Consider the following 24880-nt stretch of genomic DNA (forward strand, 5'->3'; position numbering starts at 1 on the left):
CAATTAATCCATTCCAGACCATACGAACTGTATGTAAATATATATATTTTTCTAAGTTTTTAAGTACAAATATATTTAATTAAACCATAGAATGCACAGCGTAATAGCAAACTAAATGTAAAAACATTGAATAACACTGAGAAAACCTTGAACAACAGAGAAAACTAACACTGCAATAGTTCATGCTATAGTGCTACCAACCGCTGGCTAAAAACACTTTTTTTAAATGAGTTTTAAGCACAGGGAAAAAATGAACATTTGAAAAAATCCGGAATTTAATAAACCACCAAAAAAAGTAACATTGCAACAATGCACGCTACAAACCGATCGCTGTAAACAGAAGTGAAAACAAAATCAAACCCAGTGCATTCTTTAACTACCTTCCTACCTTATGCGTCCAGCTCTCTCTCTCTTGCGCTGCCTGTGTGTGTGCATCTGTCTCTCTCTCGCGCTGCCTGTGTGTGTGCGCGTCTCTCTCTTGGGCTGCCTGTGTGTGTGCGCGTCTCTCTCTTGGGCTGCCTGTGTGTGTGCGAGTCTCTCTCTCGGGCTGCCTGTGTGTGTGCGCGTCTCTCTCTCGGGCTGCCTGTGTGTGGCTCTCTCTCTCGCACTGCCTGCGTGCGTGTGTGTGTGTGTGTGTTTCGCGCTCTCTCGTTCTCTCTCTCATGCATCTCGCTCTCTCTCTCTTGCTCGCTGCACGGGAAATGCACAGGGAGAGACTGAACATGTACAAACTGAAAGGGAAACTGGCTTGTTCGTATACCGAGTGTGTGGTCGTGAACCGAGGCAAAAGTTTGGCGAACTTTTTGGTTGTAAACCGATTTGTACGTGTACCAAGACGTTCGTGAACCGAGGTTCCATTGTATAAATATATATATATATATATATATATATATATATTATATATACTGTATATAATATATATGTGTGTGTGTGCATAAACAGGTTATTAGAGGTTGTATATATATTAGATTACAGGTTATGGCTATCCTACATGAGATGACCTGTTTCAAGTATTTTGAACTGACTCATTATTAATTACTATGGTCTTTCTGAGGCTCAAGGTGATAACATGATATCATGGTGTGACCAGTTATCCATTTCGCTAACAATAGTTTCCAGGTCTAACAGGTAAACTCCTAAGGACTCCTATTGCCAGCTGAGAGATTTTGAACTAGAATGTTTTCTATGTCTGCCTGGCCATGGGTCTCTCTTATTAAGAGGAAAAAAAATGAAATGTTTACGGGTTGTTATATGGTTTTAATTTATAGCTCTACGTATCAACGGACTTGGGCAGAAAATGGACTTTGCTTCAAGAACGAGTGACAAAGGACCGTTTTTTCTGGTAAGCAGCCCTATAATGTCTTTATTTTCGGAAGAATATAAAAGTGTTAGACTTTAAAAGTTTCAGTTGGGTTTAGGTTTACTGTATCATTTAATAAGCATATACAGTAAGTATATTCTGTATAGCATCTTTCAGAGCATCTTCACAAAGATTTAAATACAAGTACAATGCAAAAAAAAATCTAAACATTACTTGCATATAACTGCTGTAGACTGCATCAGAAATGTCAAAGTTATGTCGTATATTAAAGTCAAGAGTGTCATATGAAGCTTAAAATGTATTTGCTGTGTTACACGAGTGTAGTGAAAGTCATATATATTTGTTCATTTGGTAACATCAGAACAAATGGAAATAAGTTATAGAAGAAAAAACACATAAAGATCAGAAAATATATACAGAATATCAGGTAATGTACATAAATCTGCAAAATACCATGCAGAATGTATTATACAGAACTTGATCCCACCAGTGATGGGGACACAAATCAGGCACCGCTAAAGTACGTCTAGTAGCAATATGCATTTTAATTAATGTTTTCCAAATGTATGAAAATGTGCAAAAATTGAAATTATAAAGAAATATAAAATACTCTATGCTGCTTCCTGAGCTAATGCTGACATTATGTTTATGCAGGTCTTGTTTTGGCATGTTTATTAGAAACTCGTAAGTGCATCCCTACTGGCTAAATCCAGGGGCAGTTCAGGGCTAGTAATCAATATGTCTTTGAATTCAGAAAAAAACTTGGGCCCAGGGGAAACCCGGGAAAATATATAAACTCGACGTTACTTTATTGATACTACAAGCATTGTGTTTCCAATGTGGTTAGTGCTGATGCTTTATGGATCCTGCATCCTGGGTTTGAATACTGTCAATGTCAGTGTGGATTTTAAGCAATCTCTGTCCCACATTTTCCACATTGTTCCCCACACTCCAAATAAATGCATGCACAATTATTTCAGTTGTTCTGGCTGTGTGTAAGTGGAGTCTGTGATAGACTGGTACCCCATTTAAGGTTAGTTACTTCGTTGCACAAAATGCCATCAATATGGGTTTCAGCAGCACATAACATTGCATTAACTGGGGTCTGAAAATGTTACGTTGTTTCACATTTACTGTCAGTGACTAACAGCATTGTCATAATGTTGCATGTAGTCTTTGCAAACTCTGGTTTGTCATGTTTACAATGAAAATCTTTACCTATGTGTCTCCTCAGAATAGTGATGGTAATACTTTCAAAAGACACATAAAATACAGTAGCACTTACAGAATGCAACATATACTTAATATAACTTTATAGAACATGTACATTACTTGTTACTCTGAATGGCAGTTCATTTTAACCTTGAGACTTATGGATAGAAACTCGTTCTAAGTAAACTAGTGTGAGTCCCAGTGGTCCTATAGTTTTGCCTAAAGGAAGGAGTGAGAAAGCAAACATGAAAGTGGTTGAGGTTTTAAGAATACAGTCTGTCTTACTAATGTTACATAATTGGACCAGGACATGCACTTTTGTTTAGGAAACTATAGTGAGGGTTTTTTTTTATTGTGGAATCATTTTGGGGCAGCTCTATTCATACTTTGTTATGTAGACCTGATATGTGGACCATCCCTCTTGTCCTCTAGAATTCTTATCCTCTTATTCTTACATTCACATAGCTGGAAAAAATACAATGACCCAGAGCTGACTTGTACGGCGACGTCACTGGCCCCTCCACTAATCTCTAGATTCCAGGCTATATGATAGAACAATAAAGCAAACAGGGGAGCAGGTTTAAACTTTTATCCAACTGTTATATAATTTGCATTTTTATATATACCAAAAGGAGAAGCAAAAGAAATGAGTATGACAAATTGCACTACATAACCTGGATACTTTAAAAGTTGCGCTGACTGAAGCACTTAATGCACAACAGTGTTAAGGCTCTAAAGATTACACTGCTAAGACTCACAGTCTCACCACTTGGGTCTTCTTGGTGACTATTTTCTTTCTGCTTCCTAATTCCTCTTTAAGCTTCTAACTTTTCAAAGGTTGTCAAGGCCAAGGTGAATGCCACTAACCCTTCGCTGTCCAATGTAATTTATAAAACACCATATGAGCACATGTTCACAAGATGCGCATGCCAAGGGCTTCCCTTTTTAGACAAGTGGAAAGTTCAGAAAATTACCATTTTACTATGTTAAGAATTTAACTTTCATAAAATATCATCTTTCTACTCTGCCCTTAAACAGCAACAGATATGTTCTTTGCAGGCCAGTGTTCTCCACTGACACTTTCTGTTGTGTGTAGATTAGTGCAGGGAGGTATACCAGTTCATACCGAAAACCGTTTTTTATTTTTGTTATGATACAGATTTTTCTTATACTGCAATACTGGTATAAATAGCCTAAACAATGTTCGGAATGTGGCGCAGCGGGAAACTGTTTAAGGGGGGACCTTTTTCACTTCTACACCACTAAACAAGCATGCAACAGAGTACATGCATTAGTGGAGCTTTTGAGCGGTGAAAATGGACGGAGAACATTCTGAAACTGAAGCTGTAGCAGACGATACAGTTGAATATGATGACACAGAAGAACACTTGCTGAAAAAAGGGAGCCATGTCTGTTGTCTGGAGATACTTTGGTTTTAAAAGGTCGGATGTGGACCAAACAACTATCTACTGCAAATGCTGTAGAGCTAAAGTTGTCGCCGGAGGCAGCAACACAAGCAATTTACTGCACCACCTTAGCCACAAACATGCTTTGGAGTACCATGAATGTATGGAACTAAGATTGGCACCCTTCACCTCCTCAGGTAAAACTGAAAAAGCTAGAGGACCCTTGAGTCAGACATCACTTGTAGACGCGTTTGCTAGAGGTACTGCCTATGACAAAAAAAGCAAGCGGTGGATCAAGATAACCAACACCATTACAATCCATATAGCTAACGTGTCAGTAGACAGAGCTTGTTAACATTAACAGAAAGTGTAGTTGGTTTACAAAAAATATTTACTCTTTATTCCTTTTCTAAGACATGTTAAGTGCAATGCAACTCTGGATATTTTACTAAGTCTAAATGCCTCTTTGGATGGTTGAAAATATGTTGTCAAAATTATAGTTTAAGTTGTTTGCAAAATTTGTTCAATAAAAAGGTTCTATATTTTGACTGCATCTGTCATGCAATGTGATTCCTTCTCTTCATTAGTGCCACCCACTTGAAAACTATCATTTTATGGGGCCATGCAAACCTGTATTAATACTTGTGTGCACATTAAATGTTTTTTTGTACAATGTACAATTCTCATGACAGTGGAATAGGTGATTCTTAACCAGTCTACTGCAGTAATTGCAGTGGAAAATGTGGTTAACATCCACTCATGCATGGGAAAAAATACAGTCAAATACCGTGAAACTGGTATAATTTTGAAATATACCATCCATCCATCCATCCATCCATTTTCCAACCCGCTGAATCCGAACACAATTTTGGTCATACTGCCCAGCACTAGTGTAGATTAAGAAAGCTGCTATTACAGAGATCATAAAACTCAAGTTAAAAAAAAATTAAAGAAAAAGAACTTACAGATCTATTGTGTGTTATACATTTAACATCTTGAAATAAAAAAAAAAGATGACTAAAATATAATACAATCACTTTCCCAACATGGTTAATATCAAGCATCATATAAACGTTGATCAAAACCTTAACAAAAGTTGAAAGGACAATCTCAATTAATCAAAACCAAAAGAAGTTTACAATAACAAGCACACACAGAAGTTATTTATGGATTGCTGAGCATGCAGCATGGGTTCATAAAGCATAATATCAGTAACCTAGTGCATATCATGCCTTCTGGGAGTTAAGCCCTGGCAACAGTTTATTGCATCCTGATAACACAGCCTCTATGCATCGAAGCTTACAATAAAAAAAAAAAATGGTGGCATGGTAAACACCATTTACTTGTAGTTAAAATATCAATGTAAAAACACCTAGATATAAATATTCTGTGATAATTAAAGCCTCCAAAACCCAACAGTAGGGGAAAAAAAGGAATGTATTTAATGCAAAATAAAAAAACAGAAAACTGCCCCAAATTGTAACAATAAATATCTAATTACATTGAAAACATAAAAACCTACTCAACATCTTTCTTACCAGTTAAACTTAAGAGACTTGTAACCTTTCATCAGTTTCTCTGTAGGGTTGTAATAAATAGTTATACAACAGAATACATACAGTATACAGCATAAATTTAGGCTACATAGGGGACCTAAAAACATTTTGCTCGATGGAAGAATCTGATAGTCGACATCAGCAATGATTTTCTGGGCTTGCCTGAAGATAGCTGTTCATGCACTGCTTATAGAGAATAGTTTTGACATACTCCAAAGATTTTCATGGCTACCTGTATGAATCTCGTTATTTTGAATTTAAGGTGAAGTAAGAGGTTGTCAAATCAGACTTGGATACTTTAATTTAATATGATGTTGTATTTATTACTACATGAAAATAGAGAATCATTATTTTTATTTTTTGTTCACACTAAACAATCTCAGCCTGTGCAAGGAATACAAATATTGATGTGTCGTGAAACAAACATTGCCTACCTATATTCTGATTGTTAATTTAACATCTATATAAGCTTCTAAGTACTTGAATAAATTTATGTGCATGATGCTACAATTATAAACAAGGGATCACCAAAAGATTTGGGGTCAAACAATATTTCCTAAGTTTTTAAAATATTGAGAATGACGGAGTGATGAGGGAATGATTCTCACACCACTTGTTTTGTCTTGGTAGAGTTCTATTTTACTCTACTTTCCCCTTTTGTATTATTAATGTGTAGCCTTTGACAGAATGCCTCAAATCTCACATACTTGCCACTGTTTATAAGGTACTAGCTGAAATACCTGGCGTTGCCCGGGAGGAAAATAAAGTGTTGTTTTTTTTTTTTTTTTTTTTTTTTGAGGTACTAGGGTGTTGTACCGTGTTAGCCATTATGAATGTAGAGAAAAGCCAAGCAAAATGACACCTTTTATTGGCTAACTAAATAGATTACAATATGCAAGCTTTCGAGGCAACTCAGGCCCCTTCTTCAGGCAAGATGTAATCAAATTTTTTGAGAAAAATATAATTAAAAAAAACAAAACTTTAAAAATAAATTAACAAACAATGAAGACTCACTAATGTACTTGTATTGTTTACTGAAGTGCGTTATTATATACAATGTTTTTAGTTTATTCCATCTTTAGCCAATATACTGTATAAAGGTTCTTAGGACTTCGTACCATTGAACGTGCCACATAAAGATGTCCATGTGAGAAGCAGGCTGTGTCCAAATTGATTCCAGCAATTTTCAATGATTGTCCAAATGGTCCGAGCATCAAGTGGATGATAACAGACATACAAGACCAAATCTCCAATCAGTCTTTCTAATTGAAATTCTTTTACAATCAATTAAAGGTTAAATATTTTACGTATATAAATAAATAAAGTGAAGTTGGAGAGCATGCACTGGTACACCCACTATACGACGAAACAACTCGGGATCCCAGTTTGTAACTCCCCAGGCAGACAAGTGGTCCAGTCCTGCCCTCCGGAAATGACCCTCTATCTGCCGCAGCCAGGGGTTATGTGGGCATCCCCTTGGCCTGGTCCAGCCACTCAGATCCCCAACAATGAGGATTTTACAAGCTGGGTCACTGTGGTATAGCGGGTCCTCTGCTTCAAAAAAAAGGGACAGGTTTTAAATCCGTATAGCCGTGTCGTTCTCTGTGGGCACGATTGCACGACCGCGGGGAGTTAATGGGGTAGTTGGAGCAAGTCGCACCTGCACGTGTGGGTGTGATCATTCTCAATTGCTTCATTGGCTTCCTGCGGTGTGCCCACGGAGGCCCGGGTGGATGTGTATATATACGGGTCAGCATCAGGAAAGGGGGGAGAGATAGATCAAGGAAAAGAAGAAGATAAAGGAGGTTAAAGAATGGGAAAGAGCAGTCTTAGCAGGAGGATCTGCTCACCTGGAAGGAGGAGCAGAATGAGCTGGGGCCTCACGAAGGAGCATTTGGTTGTGGTGCACTAGGGGCTAGTCCACCCCACTGAATGTTCAGGTGAGTGGGGTGAGCAAGGCAGGTGTCCTCCCGAGGGATCTGAGGAGTGACTATGTGAGCGCGAAGGAAGAAGGGAGGAGAGCCGACCTCAGATGGTCTGGCAACGATGTCCTTAAGGCAGCCAAGACAGAGGTCGGCCGAAAGGAGCTCGTTGCTGTTGGGTCTCCGCCGGCTACGCAAGTTATGGGTGAGCCGGGGAGAATGTGAGAGAAGGAGGTGTGCTGAGATCGTGAAAAGTGAGACTGCATTTTTAACCTCTGATTTTAAAGGATTTATTTATTGTTTTTATCCCCACTTTGCACTGTTTGTATGGATTATTTACTAAAATTGTGATGCACTGCACTTTTTGTTTGGACCCTTTTGATTTTTGTGTAATAAAAGCACTTTGGCTCTTTTACACTATCCCCTGGCTTCATTGGAGAATTGTCCTCATTTGTCAGCTTATCTTGGTGACATTACCGATGGTGTCGGATTCAAGAGCTCCCAGCAGTCGGATGGGAGTGTGGAGCGAACCCGCATCGTCACAATCACTGACGGTCCCTCACAATGCAGGTATTGTGCCTCATTCGGGACTCCATGAGCAACCGCACATTCAACACAAAGTCAAACCAATGGTACCCAAGGATTTTCCAGAGAGACACAGTACCAAAGGAGTCCAGTCTTCGTCTCTGGTCACTGAATAGAGTCCATGTCTCGCAACCATATAGCAAGACAGGAAACACCAGGACTCTAAAGACTTGGACCTTTGTCCTTTTGCATATATATCGGGAGCACCACACACCTCTTTCCAGTGACCTCATGACCACATATTTGGTGTATACTATACCTTCAATTGTGATAAGTTAATTAAATTAGTTTTTTGATTATTACGTATTTAAAAAAATCCTATTTCTTTTTTACGAAAAAATTGTAACACCAACACGTTAGCTATGATGTTGCAAAACAAATGACATTTAGTTCATTAATAAATAAACAAAAATCACAAAGAGAGCCGCTGAATATACAAAATAAATATAGGATGTTTATGGTAGATAAAAGTAAAATTGCTTCCTTATCTTATATATAATATATAATAGATACTGTATTTTAATCAAAATATAATCATGGAATACGTTCGAAGTAGTGTAAAAAAAAAACGATAGGAAAAGTGAAACCTTTGTTATCAACCTCAGGCCTAGGGGAACCTGGGCCAGGTACAAGCCACTGTTGCTACAGAGTGTAGCCACAGCAATATGGTGAAAAAGCATAAAAAGAAACAGGCAGCCGTCACAAGTCCCAGACCATACTTCTGTGTTCTTTATTCTCCTTTACCCAGAAATATATAGATGCTTCAATTTCTGCATAGATCAACATGGCAATCAGTGAAACAATGGTGCAAGCCAATTTCCTCTGCATAACAAATAGTGTAAACACATTTACTTTGGTTCAACAATAAGTACTTGATTAGAAACCAATGTCCCCAGAATTTGTTAATTTTCAAAGGAAGCAGACAGTTCTGTATCCCCACATTGTGTGTAGATGAGATATTAAATCAAAGCAATCTGACTATTCAAAGCAGGTGACTCTTTAGCAAGACAGGTAAATATTTATGTCCTGTAGATAGCCATCAACAATAACCTGTAGTAGAATTTTCCAGAAATTCTGCCTTTTCTTTAAAACTCTGGTTTATACTGTAAGCAAAATGTCATTTTCTTTAGAATACTGAATTCTGGCCCATTACACCTTTTTTAAGTTTTTTTGACAGATTCATTTTTGTTTTGTGGTGTAGTAATAAGTTTTTATATGCAGAATTTTTGATGACATAAAAAATCAATTAAACTAATATTATTATTAGGTTGATTTAATTATATTACCACTACAACATTGTTAGAATAAGAATAATGCAAGATGAAAATATAGTTAACAAAAACAAACATTAAACGACAAACAAATAATAGTACGGATTTTTCATGATAAAACTGTTGGTTGCTTTTACAGGAGCACACCAGAAACATTCCAGACATCATCTGGATATATATATACATGGAGGTTGGAGTCACAAAGACAGAATGAGTCCCAAAAATAGTTGGGATGCCAACCCGGCCAACTCTATTTAATTTCAAAAGCAACAGGCATATGTTGGTGCTCAAACATAAAGAATGCTGGCATTCACCTCCAGTTCGCTCTCTGGTGGTCATTCCGAGTGTCAACTGGATGATAACATGTATACAAAACTGCAAGATCACCCTCCACCCTACCCAGAAGGGGGTGGGTTAGGGTTGATTTCACCCTATAGTATTTTTAGTCGACCAATGAGAAACATGTGTATCACGTTTCATGAAAATCCCTCCAGCCTTTAGGAAGTGATGCTGGAACATACATACAGTACATACACACACACACATACATTGACTTTTATATATATATAGATTGTAGTACATAATTTATCCCCATCTTCCCTTCTACATTTATAACCTCAGGTAATTAGGTGTAGTAAAAGACAAGCAGGAGTTAAGTTACACTTTAAATAATGTATTATTGATAATATTCAAAAATAATAACAATAAGCAAAGTACAAGTGAATACTGGCAACCATACAACCTGATAAATGCTGATGTGTAGTTCAGGCGACACACAGACTTGTAATTACTTTAAATGTCTTTTGTTAAGGCTTCATTTTTGGTCAGCTGTATTTTTTGGTTGGCTGCCGAGTTATGGTCCTCATGGCAATGGTGTGACAGAGAGATGGTTCTTCATGGTGATGTTTGTAAGGGAGGTAGGGACAGGTAAAGCAACCAAATTTATGCATTCTTTGTCCAAACCCTTACACCAATAGGGTGTCGTGCTACAGAATGGCTTCTGATTCAGGCTAATCCCAAACAGCTATACTTCAGACCAATGGGGCACACGATACTTTTCATACATGCCCCCAAAACCATTTGCTCAGATGATGGTTGCCAACTCGGTAGATTGGTTTTCCTGTTGGGGTTGATTGAGAGAGTCAGCAGCGCAGGTGAGCAGAGAGCTGAAGAGACTTCGTGCCAGCAAAGCAGCGGGTCCAGATGGAGTATCACCACGACTGCTGAAGGTCTGTGTGTCGGAGCTGGGGAGTCCTCTACAGCACATCTTCAACCTGAGCCTGGAACAGGGGAGAGTCCCGAGGGTTTGGAAAACATCTTGCATCACCCCAGTCCCAAAGAGGTATCACGTCCTAGTGAGCTGAAGGACTTCCGGCCTGTAACTCTGACGTCACATGTGATGAAGACCATGGAGAGGCTGCTGCTTCACCACCTGAGGCCACAGGTCCAACACATCCTCGACCCTCTGCAGTTCGTATACCAGGAGAAGGTGGGAGCGGAGGATGCCATCATCTATATGCTACACCGATCACTCTCCCACTTGGACAGAGGCAGTGGTGCTGTAAGAATTATGTTTCTGGACTTCTCTAGCACCTTCAACACAATCCAACCTCTACTCCTTAGGGACAAGCTGACAGAGTTGGGAGTAGATTCATACCTAGTGGCATGGATCGTGGACTATCTTATAAACAGACCTCAGTATGTGCATCTCGGGAACTGCAGGTCTGACATTGTGGTCAGCAACACAGGAGCACCGCAGGGGACTGTACTTTCTCCGGTCCTGTTCAGCCTATATACATCGGACTTCCAATACAACTCGGTGTCCTACCACGTGCAAAAGTTCGCTGACGACACTGCTATTGTGGGCTGCATCAGGAGTGGGCAGGAGGAGGAGTATAGGAACCTCATCAAGGACTTTGTTAAATGGTGTGACTCAAACCACCTACACCTGAACACCAGCAAAACCAAGGAGCTGGTGGTGGATTTTAGGAGGCCCAGACCCCTCATGGACCCTGTGATCATCAGAGATGATTGCGTGCAGAGGGGGCAGACCTATAAATACCTGGGAGTGCAGCTGGATGATAAATTGGACTGGACTGCCAATACTGATTCTATGTGCAAGAGAGGACAGAGCCGGCTATACCTCCTTGGAAGGCTGGTGTCCTTCAACATCTGCAATAAGATGCTGCAGATGTTCTATCAGACAGTTGTGGCGAGCGCCCTCTTCTACGTGATGGTGTGCTGGGGAGGCAGCATTAAGAAGAAGGATGCCTCACGCCTGGACAAACTGGTGAGTTTGACATCTGTGGCAGAGCGACAGGCGCTCAGCAGGCTCCTGTCAATCATGGAGAATCCACTGCATCCACTAAACAGTGTCAACTCCAGACAGAAGAGCAGCTTCAACAACAGACTGCTGTCACTGTCCTGCTCCACTGAAAGACTGAGAAGATCGTTCCTCCCCCAAACTATGCGACTCTTCAGTTCCAACCGGGGGGGTAAACGTTAACATTATTCAAAGTTATTGTCTGTTTTTACCTGCATTGTTATTACTCTTTAATTTAATATTGTTTTTTGTATCAGTATGCTGCTGCTGGAGTATGTGAATTTCCCCTTGGGATTAATAAAGTATCTATCTATCTATCTATCTATCTATCTATCTATCTATCTATCTATCTATCTATCTATCTATCTATCTATCTATCTATCTATCTATCTATCTATCTATCTATCTATCTATCTATCTAGATAAACACTTGCCAAACTGGTTTTAGGTACTTCCCCCCTACCCTGTCGTAAAATTAGAACACTCAGTCCTAAAAGGTTGGGGGGGGGGGGTTTCTTATCAGTGATAGACATTAGTGCTATAAGTTATAAATAAAGACATTCAAAATATTTATCAAGTTATATGCAAAATTTCACACCACAACACCACTGAACAAACCTCTTTCTTATATGTAACCACTTTTAAGTTTATGGGCCAAAGATTCACATAACATCCACCAATTTCACAATGTAGTACTAGTGAATTGATTTGTATATCATGTAAAGTTGTCAAATCTCTGAGAAACACCAGTATTAAGAAACAGAGACTCAGCTAAAGTCCTAGTAACTGTAACCTGTTGGTTATGGACCATTAAAAGAAGAAATAGCATTTAATAATTAAAAGATTGAAGTTCATCTGTATAGCTTTGTAAGTACAACTTAGAAGTAGTAACGACTATGCTAGAGGGTGAAAAACATTAAAAGCTTAGCTAACATCAGCAAAGAGAATCCTAGCATAAGTTTCGGGGCTCTCAAGGATGAATCATCAGTCCCCCTTTAGTGTGTATAAGTAAGCTGGTATAAATCAAAGTCAGTTTGTACCTCAGACAACAGCCTTAACCACATTGTCCATGCTTTTTTTAGCAATAGATAGTAAAGTGAAAGATTTATAATCATTATTTTTCTGAGGATGAAGATTGTTAGTATTGGTACACTAGATGACTACTTCTACAATGTTGGAACAATATGACATTCTGTATAGATTATTAAAGTATATTGCACCAAAGATGTGTTAGCTGCTCTTTACAAGTCTGCAATTAAAAGCCAAAGGTACCATCTAAACCAGTTGCCTTATTGCTATTTATATTCATAAAAGTACCCTGACCCAACACTACAGGGGAGCAGTTGCAGCTGAACTGTGCTGTCCCTTCAGTTTAGGGCTTGTGCCCTAAAAATAGTACTGCATTTTTGATAGCAATGAAATGATTATACTGAGTATTAATAAACAGCAAAGCAACATGTTTGTGTAGCATCAGACCTCATCTGTACATTTTATATCTGTTCTATAATGAAACAGCTCGAAGGATCTGCAGGTAGGATGTCCACCAAATATTCTTTTTCCCAAACTAAGCAACCCAGTTTATTATTGACACTTTGTGTTAGACAGGCCTGCTCTGATGTTAAAAGCAATAAACCAAAAGGTCTGTGAAACAGAACATCTGAACCAAATGGTGAACTTTTCTGATCACCAAAGTTTGTTTTCCTAAACTGGAGTATTTTACCACAGTCACTGTCAGGAAAGAATTGCAATGTGATAATCACCAAAATAGTACTGTACAACCCCATAGAGAAAACACGAAGACAAAGACAAGTCAAAAGGAAGTAGCGAGAGTCAAAACCTGTATACAGAAAACAATACTTTCTAAGAGCACTTGTTCACTGATTGACTCGATATTTTGGACAAAGCAGTTCATGCTGTTGCACTGAAACTTATCAGTTCATATCAAAAGAGGACACCCTAGCAACCAGGCGCGATAACACAGAAATAATTGTCTGCCCATAGAGGCTTTTCAAATGTTGATGTGGCTCTGTTAAAATTCAAATAAAAGAAATTTAAAACTTTCTCAAACAAAGATATCAAATTAAAACTCATTCATCAAATTTAAGCTCCAAAATGAAACATTCCAAATCTAGAATTCAAAACAAAAATCATTGCTCAAAGTACAAAAAGAAATTCCACACAGTTAAAGTGGGTTTCCCGAATTCAAATAACATTGACTCTGTTCCTTATTGACTCAAGTTTGTGGCACTTTCTCAATGCTTGTGTATCTGTTGGGGTAAATGACATACATGGCAATTTTATTTTCATTGTGAATCCATATTGTTTCTTTAGCAAGTCACTTAAGCTTCTGATTTGCAGTAGTTGTTTGATATTCTACATATCGCATGTAAAGACATCATCCTGAGAACTGATGAATTTGTTAAGGCAGGTTTAAGATATAACCATGTTAGATTTTTTTAGATAGATAGATAGATAGATTTTAGCAGATTATTAATCAGGTAATAAGTGAATGATATTGACCCAAATAAAAATCTGACTGAATTTTATAACACCAGATTTTAGTAGTGAGTATTCATTGCTTCCCCATTGTTTATTGCAAAAGATAATGAAAGAAAATTTTTCACTTGTATATTTGCAACAGGGCAGCACAGTGGTGCAGTGGGTAGCGCTGCTGCCTCTCAGTAAGGAGACCCAGGTTTGCTTCCCAGGTCCTCCCTGCGTGGAGTTTGCATGTTCTCCCCATGTCTGCGTGGGTTTCGTCCCACAGTCCAAAGACATGCTGGTTAGGTGCATTGGTGATTCTAAATTATCCCTAGTATGTGCTTGGTGTGTGTGTGTCTGCCTTGCACCCTGTTTTGGCTGGGATTGGCTCCAGCAGACCCCCGTGACCCTGTAGTTAGGATATAGTAGGTTGGATAATGGATGGATGGATGGATATTTGCAACACCTCCATTTCATCTGAACCCAAAGGAGTATTTGTCTGTCTGATCTCTTTACCTCCCATTCTGGTGCCCTCTGATTGTCTAATTCTAAGGCATACTGAACATGTTAGGGGTTACTTTCCTCTGGCAGCCATTATCACCCACACTGGCATATGGAGAAGTTCTCCATTTCCAAAAGTGGGGCTTTCTTTCTTTAAATGGTTACCAGATGTACCATCTCATTTCTTGTACTCCAACAATGCTTTGCCAACAGGAAAATCGTGGCAGTGTTATTTGAACCACAGGCCTCAAGACAGTTATGCCACTATTTGAACACAGTGTATTGAGTATTTTCAGTCATTTGGAGGATTAAGTAAATGTTTACAGTACAATATTTTTCTACATCATCCCTAGAGGCTTAAAGATGAATGGTGTTCAGAGTCACTGGCATTCACCAGTGCCAGTTTCAGTACTCCTGCCAAGAAGGCATATTGCATATTGCAGTCAGCAGAGACAGAGGCAGCTACCGTGTGCTAAGCAAGATAAACCCTGAATTGTTCTTCACCCTTTTTATACATCAATGGAAAAATGTGTTCATTCATTTATACATTACACTAGTCTATGAACACAGATTCCTGCAAGTGAGAGGCAATTCTATTAATATATAAATGTACTCTGCTTTTTTAAATTTAGTAGGTAGAATGTTCTTGATTATGTAAAGTCATGGTTGGTGTGAAAAATATTTTTATGCTTATTTTTGATAGCTCAGTATTTTTTCAGCATACAAATTCACTAATTCTGGCAATAGTCTTTCACGAAGAAATGTCCTCAAGTGGTTTAGCAATCACAGACTTATTAAGGAGGTCTTGCATTAGAAAAAGAAACTAATATGATGGGCTGGTAAAAGAAAAAGAAAAGAAATTTTTAGTTTGAAAACAAACAATTTAAAGCCTCAATATCCATTGAGTAGCAGAGTGAAGATACTAGATTAACACACACTACTGTAACACCTCATTTTCTAGAATCTGTGCTGCAGGTTTCCACATTCAAAGAGGTTATAAATAATGGATTATCAATTATAAATATAGATTTATATTCTAACATTCTAGCAGTGATATGAGATTTCACATAATCAGTTCAGTATTTTTATGTTCAATGAAAATAGCTGCCCCCCTCCCCTCTTTGCTCAGAACATTTATCATGGCATCGTAGTGTGCCAACATGTTACATGATTATAATTACCCTTTATTATTTTAATATGTTGTTACATGGGTATTTTTTTTCACATGAGCATTCTGTTTCTGTGATTTATTTTTTAACTTTATTTGACAAAGTTAGTATTGTTCACATGTGGTTTTCTTTGTTTATGTAATGCTACTTGGAGATATCATGTGAACACAATCATCATGTTGATGAAATCTCAGAAGTGACATTAAATGTGTCAGTACACTTCACGCACAATCTCTCAGTGGATACAATTATTGACAGAATCTTCTTTAATGTAGTTAGTTTTTGAATTTAATCATGCCATAGTGCTTGGATTGTGCTTGTGATTTTTCACTTTGTTTATGCTTCCACTTTCTGATTAAAGTCTTCTCCTTTGTGTTTTGGCTTTTTGTTGTTTCTGTTCTCATGGTTTTGACCCCTTTCTTTGCCTGACCACATCTAGTTCTTGATTAAACAATTGCTGGTCATTTGCTACTACACAATAATCTTTGGACACACCTTGTATTCTTACACCCTGTAAACCTATAACACCTTAGTATTTTCTTTTAATTTTTTTAATCTCATTTGTTGTCAACACATTTATAAATATTTTGTTTTTTGTTAATATTTAGATAGGTATCTTCTCATGTTTCAAAATGTACTTTTATGAGTTTGTTTTTATTTTTTAGAAGGCATGCAATAGAGATGCTGTTCCCTCCTGTTATTGCCATGCTCAGTCTTTCATTTTTTATTCTTGTGTCATCTATAAATTATGACTTTGTCAAAAGGTTGGGACATCAAGGTTTGTCATTTAACAGAAAAATAAAACATGTTGAAATGCCAGTTGTATCATCAATTGTGTCCCCTCCTGGACCTTTCATTTTTTATTAATCCAAGGATACTTATACTTTATGTAATTCCTCCATGGGCATTTCGCAGTTCTAGTGCTTGAGCGTATTTATCACTACGCTGTCTAATGTAACGTGATATCTCTAGAGGCTCCTACAGTACATCTGGTAAGCACATGCAGCAGCTTTCTCAATGGGGTACATCTTAACAGTACAACTCAAAATGTATACAAAGATAAACACACTTGGAACTGCCATACTCTAATAAATATAGTCTCCGTTTAATAAGATTTCTGTCATAATGGTTGGAAATATATTAAATGCATGTTGTGGCTCACCTCATATCTTGGCTGTCATGGCTTTTTATTTGCACTTGAATGAAAAGGCAATATTGTTCCATCAATATATACTGTATGTAGGTATACACATCTACCTCTTTCATCATAAGTATGAATTTTTTATCATAAAATTGTTAGATAGATAGATAGATAGATAGATAGATAGATAGATAGATAGATAGATAGATAGATAGATAGATAGATAGATAGATAGATAGATAGATAGATAGATAGATAGATAGATAGATAGATACTCTATTAATCTCAAGGGGAAATTCATATACTCCAGCAGCAGCATACTGATGAAGAAAATATTAAATTAAAGAGTGATAACAATGCAGGTATACAGACAGACAATAACTTTGAATAATGTTAACGTTTACCCCCCCCGGTGGAACTGAAGAGTCGCATAGTGTGGGGGAGGAACGATCTCCTCAGTCTGTCAGTGAAGCAGGAAAGTGACAGCAGTCTGTCAATGAAGTTGCTCCTCTGTCTGGTGATGATACTGTTTAGTGGATGCAGTGGATTCTCCATGATTGACAGAAGCCTGCTCAGTGCCCGTCGTTCTGCTACGGATGTCAAACTGTCCAGCTCCGTGCCTACAATAGAGCCTGCCTTCCTCACCAGTTTGTCCAGGAAGGAGGCATCTCTCTTCTTTATGCTGCCTCCCCAGCACACCACCGCATAGAAGAGGGTGCTTGCCACAACCGTCTGACAGAACATCTGCAGCATCTTATTGCAGATGTTGAAGTTAAAATACATGATTTTGCCAATGAGGAACTTATAATCAAGTTTTATGTGACAATCAAGCAAAAGTCTATGATTTTATAAGCGAAGATCTGTGTAAATATATCACTGCTAGGGGTGCCAAACAAACCAAGAAGGACAATATTGTAGTAGTTTGTTTTTATTTTTCAAACAATACATGCTTTTATGTTATTTTTATTTAGCATGATCAAAGTGAAAACCTTATTTCCAGACTCTTATATTCAGTTTCCGCCCTTGAGCAGCCAATCAGACAGAGTTTGTTGCACTTCAAAGAATATAAGTGAACTGGCCTCCTACTCTGATCCCTTTTTAACTCCTCAACGGCATCATATCCATGGTGTTGGTCCTTATAGTTCTTCCACAGCATTTTTGGATGGTTTTAGACAATCTTTGGTTCCTGCTTCACTCCACGAGTGTGTCCTGGCTCTAGCACTTCTGGTTTCTTGTTACAAAGAGAGGACAAAAGGCTTTGAAATATCAGAGGTTGTCAACCCCCATTACTGTGACATTAAATAGTTTTTTTTGTGATCGGTGTCAAAAAAGCCAGCCTAAATCCACTGTGATTAAATGTTGTGTAATAATCATACGTGAAAACTTTTTATAGGCTGTGTATATAATATTGATGTATATTTAAATTATCCTGATTTAAGCCCATATATTATTGGTTACATGTAAATTATATTGGTTTGTGTATATGTAGTGTTCATTTATTTGCAGTCTATAATGCTTTGTATGGGGTGATTCCCTTTGATTTGTACATGAAGTATATCAGTTTAAGTGTGTGCAAGAGGTGTGTATATGACCTTTATTATTTTCCTTGCATACATTATTGGTTTACAGTATGTATGGATTAATTTGGCTGCACACAGACAATATTGTTTTATAAATGAACTGTATGTGTGTGTGTGTGTGTGTGTGTGTGTTTGCACTGTATTGATCTGTAAGCAATAAAGTGCTAGTTGATCAAAAGACCTTGAAAGGATTGAGGCTGAACTACTTTAAAAAACTAAGTTAAAACAATTGTTAGCCTCCTGCAAATAGAGACAACTCACAAGTGAAATAATGAACATTGATAAAGAAATGAATAGAACCCAAGATTTAGATAGAAAACACTTTTAATTTTTAATTTGTTTTGCTACCTCACCTGCTGAAAGGATTCAATATCCTTGTAGTCCAGCCAATCTGTTCTTGTAGGCACAAAAGGATTTTCACTGAAGAAAGTAAATATCTACATTTTCCCAATATTTAACAATGCAACTTGTAGTCAATAGTGTTGTATGAATTTTCTGTAATAAAGTTCTCAAAATTAGAATCTAATTTATTAGATTCATCAAGTCATTATCTGAACCCACCTATCGAGTTTATATCCATAAAGAGCTGAAGCCTATCCTGGCAACATCATATGCAAGTCAGCAAGCAGCCATAGATAGTAGTCGATCAAAGGGCACAATTATTAAGCCATACTCTACATCCACTCAAAGTGAGTAATTTTAAAGTTGCAATTAAACTAAACCTGCACATCTTATATTGTAAAAATAAATTGAACAAAACCCCAAGCAGACAGTAGGAGAAAAATGCAAACTCCATGGAAACAGTGACAGGAATTCGATTCAGGTCTTCTGGAGCTGTGAGTGTGCGCTAACCACCACACTGCAATGCTACCTTAATAACAAGTGTTATTTTACATTGTGGATACAGCAGTAATTATCAAATAACTATCCATGTTTAGTAATGTATCTATTTCATTATGATCCACCCATCCATTTCCTGTCTTATAAATGTTATGATCATGGGGAGTGAGCCATTATCAGAACCTTTGAGCACCAGACAGGAATCGACCCCAGACAAGACACTAGTTCATGACAGTGCATATTTATGTACACTCTCCACTGACTAATGCCATGTTAATTTAGACACATTAATTCATTTAAATTGCACTTCCTTGAAATGTGGGAGGAAACCCACAGAGACATGTGGAGAAGGTGAAAATGCCAAACATACAGTGATTGGGAGGGGAGGGGTAGCACTGCTAAATTCGATAACACTTTATCATTCATAAATCAGTAATAATATGAACAGTGTTAATACTTATGAGATATACTAGTACTATTGTCACATGTACAGACTACAGAGAAATTCTTACTTGCAGCTAGACACATGGAACACGTTGCCACTGTCTGGTGCCATGATAAACAAGAATGTATTAAATACAATTGTCAAAGCAACATATAAACGATTTTCATTGCAGCTTTGCTGGTAATGACATGAATTATTTTTTAAAGAAAAAGGGTACAAAGCAATGTAAGTAAACATTTGCACTACCAAATCTTGAGGTAAGCATTACAAAAAATGTTTTGGTGAGTTAGATCAGTCATATATGAAACTCAGATGTGTGAATACTACCAGTAAATGGTACAGTGAGAGACATGGAAGGCAGCTAAAGTTAAGTGTGACAGGCACCCTCTAAAGTAACACAACAAGACAAGACTACTTGTATAAACTTTATAATTTGTACATGTCCCTTCAATAATAGATATCTAAGCTAAGCATTAGAGAAATTATTTTAATTCAGTAGGTGATTTAATATGGAGACTAGTCAGTAGACCGGGCAACTCCCAATTGAAGAATGAACACCCCAGTGATGGCTATATGATAGACCATACTCTACATTATCCTCTGTATCCTCTGTATACTACAAAATAATATGCTGTACATCATCAATTATTTACAGTCAACATCCAACAAGCTACAGTTGTTCTTAATATTTATGCTAACTACAGGTCTGATAAATATCCAAAATAAAACTTACAAAGAAAAAGATTTACAAAGCCTAGTAACTTGGCTAATGAGTCTCAAAAAAAGCTGTATTCTTTGATGCAGACATCTAATAATATTCTATTGCTATTATCACACTGACATTTAAATGTGATTTTTCTACTTATAAAACAGACTATATGCATGCATCCATTTATTAATGGCCACTTATTCATTTACAGGGTTGAGTGTACCCTTAACACTACTAAACACATGCAGAATCCATCTGTGTGGATGCCAGCCTTATGCAGTGCTTACCCACACTCACTCATACATATGGACAAACTGAGTTGCCAGTTACTGTAATCTAACACTCTGAAACCAAAACAGGCATTGGGGAACTTTCAAATCCCACTCACAGTGAGCAGGTCATCGCTGTTAGGCAGCAACACAAAGCACAGAGTTTTTATAATCGGAGCTAAAGTATATAACATAGCTATATGAATTCCTTCAATTACTAAAATATGCATTTTCAATAAAAAATTACAAATTAAAATGTGAGCATTTCAAAACAGACAATTGAATTCATTATTGCCTACCCTCATAATTATACTTTCGACCCCATGATGATAACTGTCCCAAGACTGCAATACAACTGACCTCATAGCTAGTTTGTGTAAAGGCATTTTGTAAAATGATCTTTCAGCTTATTCTGCTTGTAAGATATTAAAATAATACATGTTATGAACAAAGTTTATTTTGATCAAAATTGTGAATATTCTGCCCACATCTCACTAGCAAGAAGGATCCAAAAGAAGATTAAATAAAAGCATGTTCATATTTGCATGTACTGAATTTATTGCATTATAGTAAATGGGTAGTAAAACTACATCATTGCTGAACCTTATTATTTCCAAGGTAGCATTATGTGTCAATTTTCTATTAATTGGAAGTAATGCAATTTTCAGACAACAAATGCAGTATTAGGTACTCATGAGAGTTGTTTAATGCAAGAGAAAAGTGGAAACAGTCTTTTCATATAGCAATCATGGCATTTGGATTGTTCCATTTGACACAGCAGGCATCAGCACTACAGCTACTGCTTGTATTGCCGACTTCAAAAGGTGTCATTTCTGTAAAAATGGTGATGGATAATCTATGTGACAGATCTTAACTGAGCAGGAAACCTCAAATGGAATTATCATTTATGAGCAAAAAGAATGGGAGCAAAAGCAATAAACAGCAAATATGTGATACTTACTGTTACCAACTAACAAACTCAAATTTTCTCATGCTCTGTTTTGCTCATCTGTTTATTAATTTGTCAAAACATTTGTAGTTTAACTTGCTACTATTTGAAATTGGAAAATGAAGGAAATCCCATAATATTGTTATTCCTATCTCCAGTCCATTTGTAAATTACATAAGCACACATGCATTTGTCTGAGACACGAAATAACTCAAAATTTGCACCTGGGAAGCCTCTAAGTAACACTTTTCCATCCAGCTAGAGGAGAGTACAGAAAAACACAGATATTCATTTGATATAGATCTTAATTTAATAATTTCACAAACATATCTGAAGTTATATTAAGTAGACATACATGATTATGAAGTCAAAACATACTGTATTTTTTTCTGCTATACTGGTGAAAATCAATGCATCCAGAATTTATTGCAATGCCCGCAATTACATTTGTTATGTACACAGTTCACTTCTATGTACATTTGAACTGCAGGTCAATGCAGCCTATTTCAAAATTGTATTCCAAAATAGTGAAGAAAGAAGACTCAACGATATGGTGAATGAGCTCTTTGAAAGCTGATGTCAGTGCTATTATACCATAGTAGAGTGCATTCTCTGCATGGAGAAGTGAATGTTTTATTGAGTCCATTAATTTATCAAACCATGAAATTACAGTTTACCTGTAGAAGGACTCACATCTACAATATTGCTATACAGTAATTTATATATATATAAAAGTCAATGTACGTGTGTATGTATGTTCCAGCATCACTTTCAAACGGCTGGAGCGATTTTCTTGACACTTGGTGCACGTTTCTCATTGGTCGACTTAAAATACTGTAGGGTGAAATCAGCCCTAACCCACCCCCTTCTGGGTAGGGTGGGGGGTGATCTTGCGGTCTTGTATGCATGTTACCATCCAGTTGACACTCAGAACGACCACCAGAGGGCGAACTGGAGGTGACTGCCAGCATTCTTTACGTTTGAGCACCACCGCTCCCCTTTTGAAATTAAATAGAGTTGGCTGGTTCCGAGCGTCAACTGGATGATAACATAAATACAAGACCGCAAGACAAGCACATTAGTGAGTCTTCATTGTCTGTTAATTTATTTTTATTTTTAAAGTTGTGTTTTTTTTAATTATATTTTTCTCAAACAATTACAAAAAAAAAGAAAACACTTTATTTTCCTCCTGAGCAACACCGGGTATTTCAGCTAGTATTATTTAATATAATATAATACTACTACTACTACTACTAATAATAATAATAATAATAATAATAATAATAATAATAATAATATATAATAATCTATTAAGGATAACCATGATTTTGATACATACGTGAGTTATACAGTATTGGTAGAAGAATTGTAGCTAGGGTTATTCGGTTACTTATAACTAAATAGGTTGTTAAAATAAAAGAACATCAACAGCATCCAAGGTCTAATTAAAACTAATTCTTGCATGTCACGTTGTGGTTCTCTGGCTCAGTCCAAAAAAAAACAATTATAAGTTTTATGTAAAATCAACATTTTTATGTTCTTATACATTTCCTTTTAAATCCTGATTAAGAATCCAAGCATCATACTCTGATGTTTAGGAATTGCAGCCATGTTTTACTACAGTATGTGTTTTATATTTGTGTAGCTAATATAATATAAGTGTTATATATTGTGTATAATATAATATATAATATAAGCTCTTTTATTATTATTATTATTATTTATTGTTACTTTTCTTATCTTTTTGTGACTTTCTCACTATGGCCACAGACATGTGGTTGTTACAAATGGCATCAGTATTGTTACAATCAACTGAATAGGGAAAGTATAATAGGTAGCCAGTAACCTCACACTCTCTTTTAACTTTGTCTTTTACCCAGCATTTTCACCTTTGTCATTAAGTTTATTTTTTTTTATTTTTACTGGTTTTGAACTTTTAAACGTTGCCTCTGATAATTTTTATTCTTTAGTCCATAAATTAATCTCTACTTCCTAAATTCCCTCCTCCAAGATTGTCCTTTTGTGTGAGCTTTATTATTCTGCCTATTACACCTAGATAATCTGATACAGATAAAAACTGGCCAGTCTGATCATCGGCAAATAAATACATAAATAAATAAAGTGGCCCTGTGGTACAGCAACGCGCTGTCAGCATATGCTCTCAAGCTAAAAATCAATTTTCTGATAAAATCATTTTAGTCTGTTTAAGTTAGTGAGTGAAACTAAGAGGATGAAAACGTACTTCCAGTTGTTGTGTCACTGTCTACAGTAACTGTTCTCCTACCTTGGAATGCTGAGCCTCATCAATGACAAAGTCGTCTTCTGAGGGGCTTGTCATATACTGTAACTAATAATGCATTTAGATAATGTACATTATATTTATACTTAAAGATTATCCCTGACATTTTTGTTAAACAAAAATAGCAATATGTAGAAAGTTAGTTTGGTTTTCTCCATACCCTGGAAACCAGTCAATTAGTAGTGTGACATATTTTGATTCACTGCGTACATAACAACAACTATTCAGATGATTGACATGTTTTGGAGTCATACTCACACTTTACGTACTGAAAAACAATCTGTAAAGCACAAAAACACTTCAAGGATATGTTTGGTATTTTTCAAGTCAAGATTATTTTTTGATAATCATGATGTATGTTAATTTGCCAAGGGAAGTTGTTTTGAAGTGAAGTATTTTTTATAAATTTTAAAAAATACAGTACCTGTGATGGTAGGAACCAAAGAGCATGAGTGCAAACCTAAAAATAGCCTTAAAACTATATGCAAATTTGAGGAGAAAAAGTTTTGATTTCAAAAAATTTGCCTTCTGCATTTATGAGGTATGTTTATGACAATAAAAGAATATTGGAAATAATATATTTTAGTTTAGAACAATATTGCTCTGTGGAGAGACTAAATGTATCCTTGTCCTTATAATCTGAAATATCGCTGATATAAAAGGACAGTACAACACATTTTGGCTATTGTTAATAAGTCTCACAAGCACCTTTACTTCCTCAGCTTGAAATTCTCAATCTGTGCTCAATAACATTTACAAGTGCACATAGGGGTCAGTCTTTACTGCCTGACTGTTCGGCTCAAAATCTTACAGCACTGAAGACTGCATAAGGGATAAATCATTAACGACACCAGTCAGCCAGCCTTCTGTGACACGTTTCATAAGACATCTTCCATTGTAC

The 24880-nt window shown here is 36.8% G+C and overlaps 1 protein-coding gene across 1 annotated transcript in view; it reads left to right on the plus strand.

Moving 5' to 3' along the window:
- sorcs2 (sortilin-related VPS10 domain containing receptor 2) overlaps nt 1-24880 on the plus strand; it is a 1166544-nt gene that overhangs the window by 1002401 nt on the left and 139263 nt on the right. Inside the window, exon 5 of the mRNA XM_028801884.2 lies at nt 1269-1342. Coding sequence (XP_028657717.1) covers nt 1269-1342 — 74 coding nt within the window. The remainder of the gene's footprint in view (nt 1-1268; nt 1343-24880) is intronic.

Source organism: Erpetoichthys calabaricus, chromosome 5 (genome assembly GCF_900747795.2).
Source record: "Erpetoichthys calabaricus chromosome 5, fErpCal1.3, whole genome shotgun sequence".
NCBI lineage: Eukaryota > Metazoa > Chordata > Cladistia > Polypteriformes > Polypteridae > Erpetoichthys > Erpetoichthys calabaricus.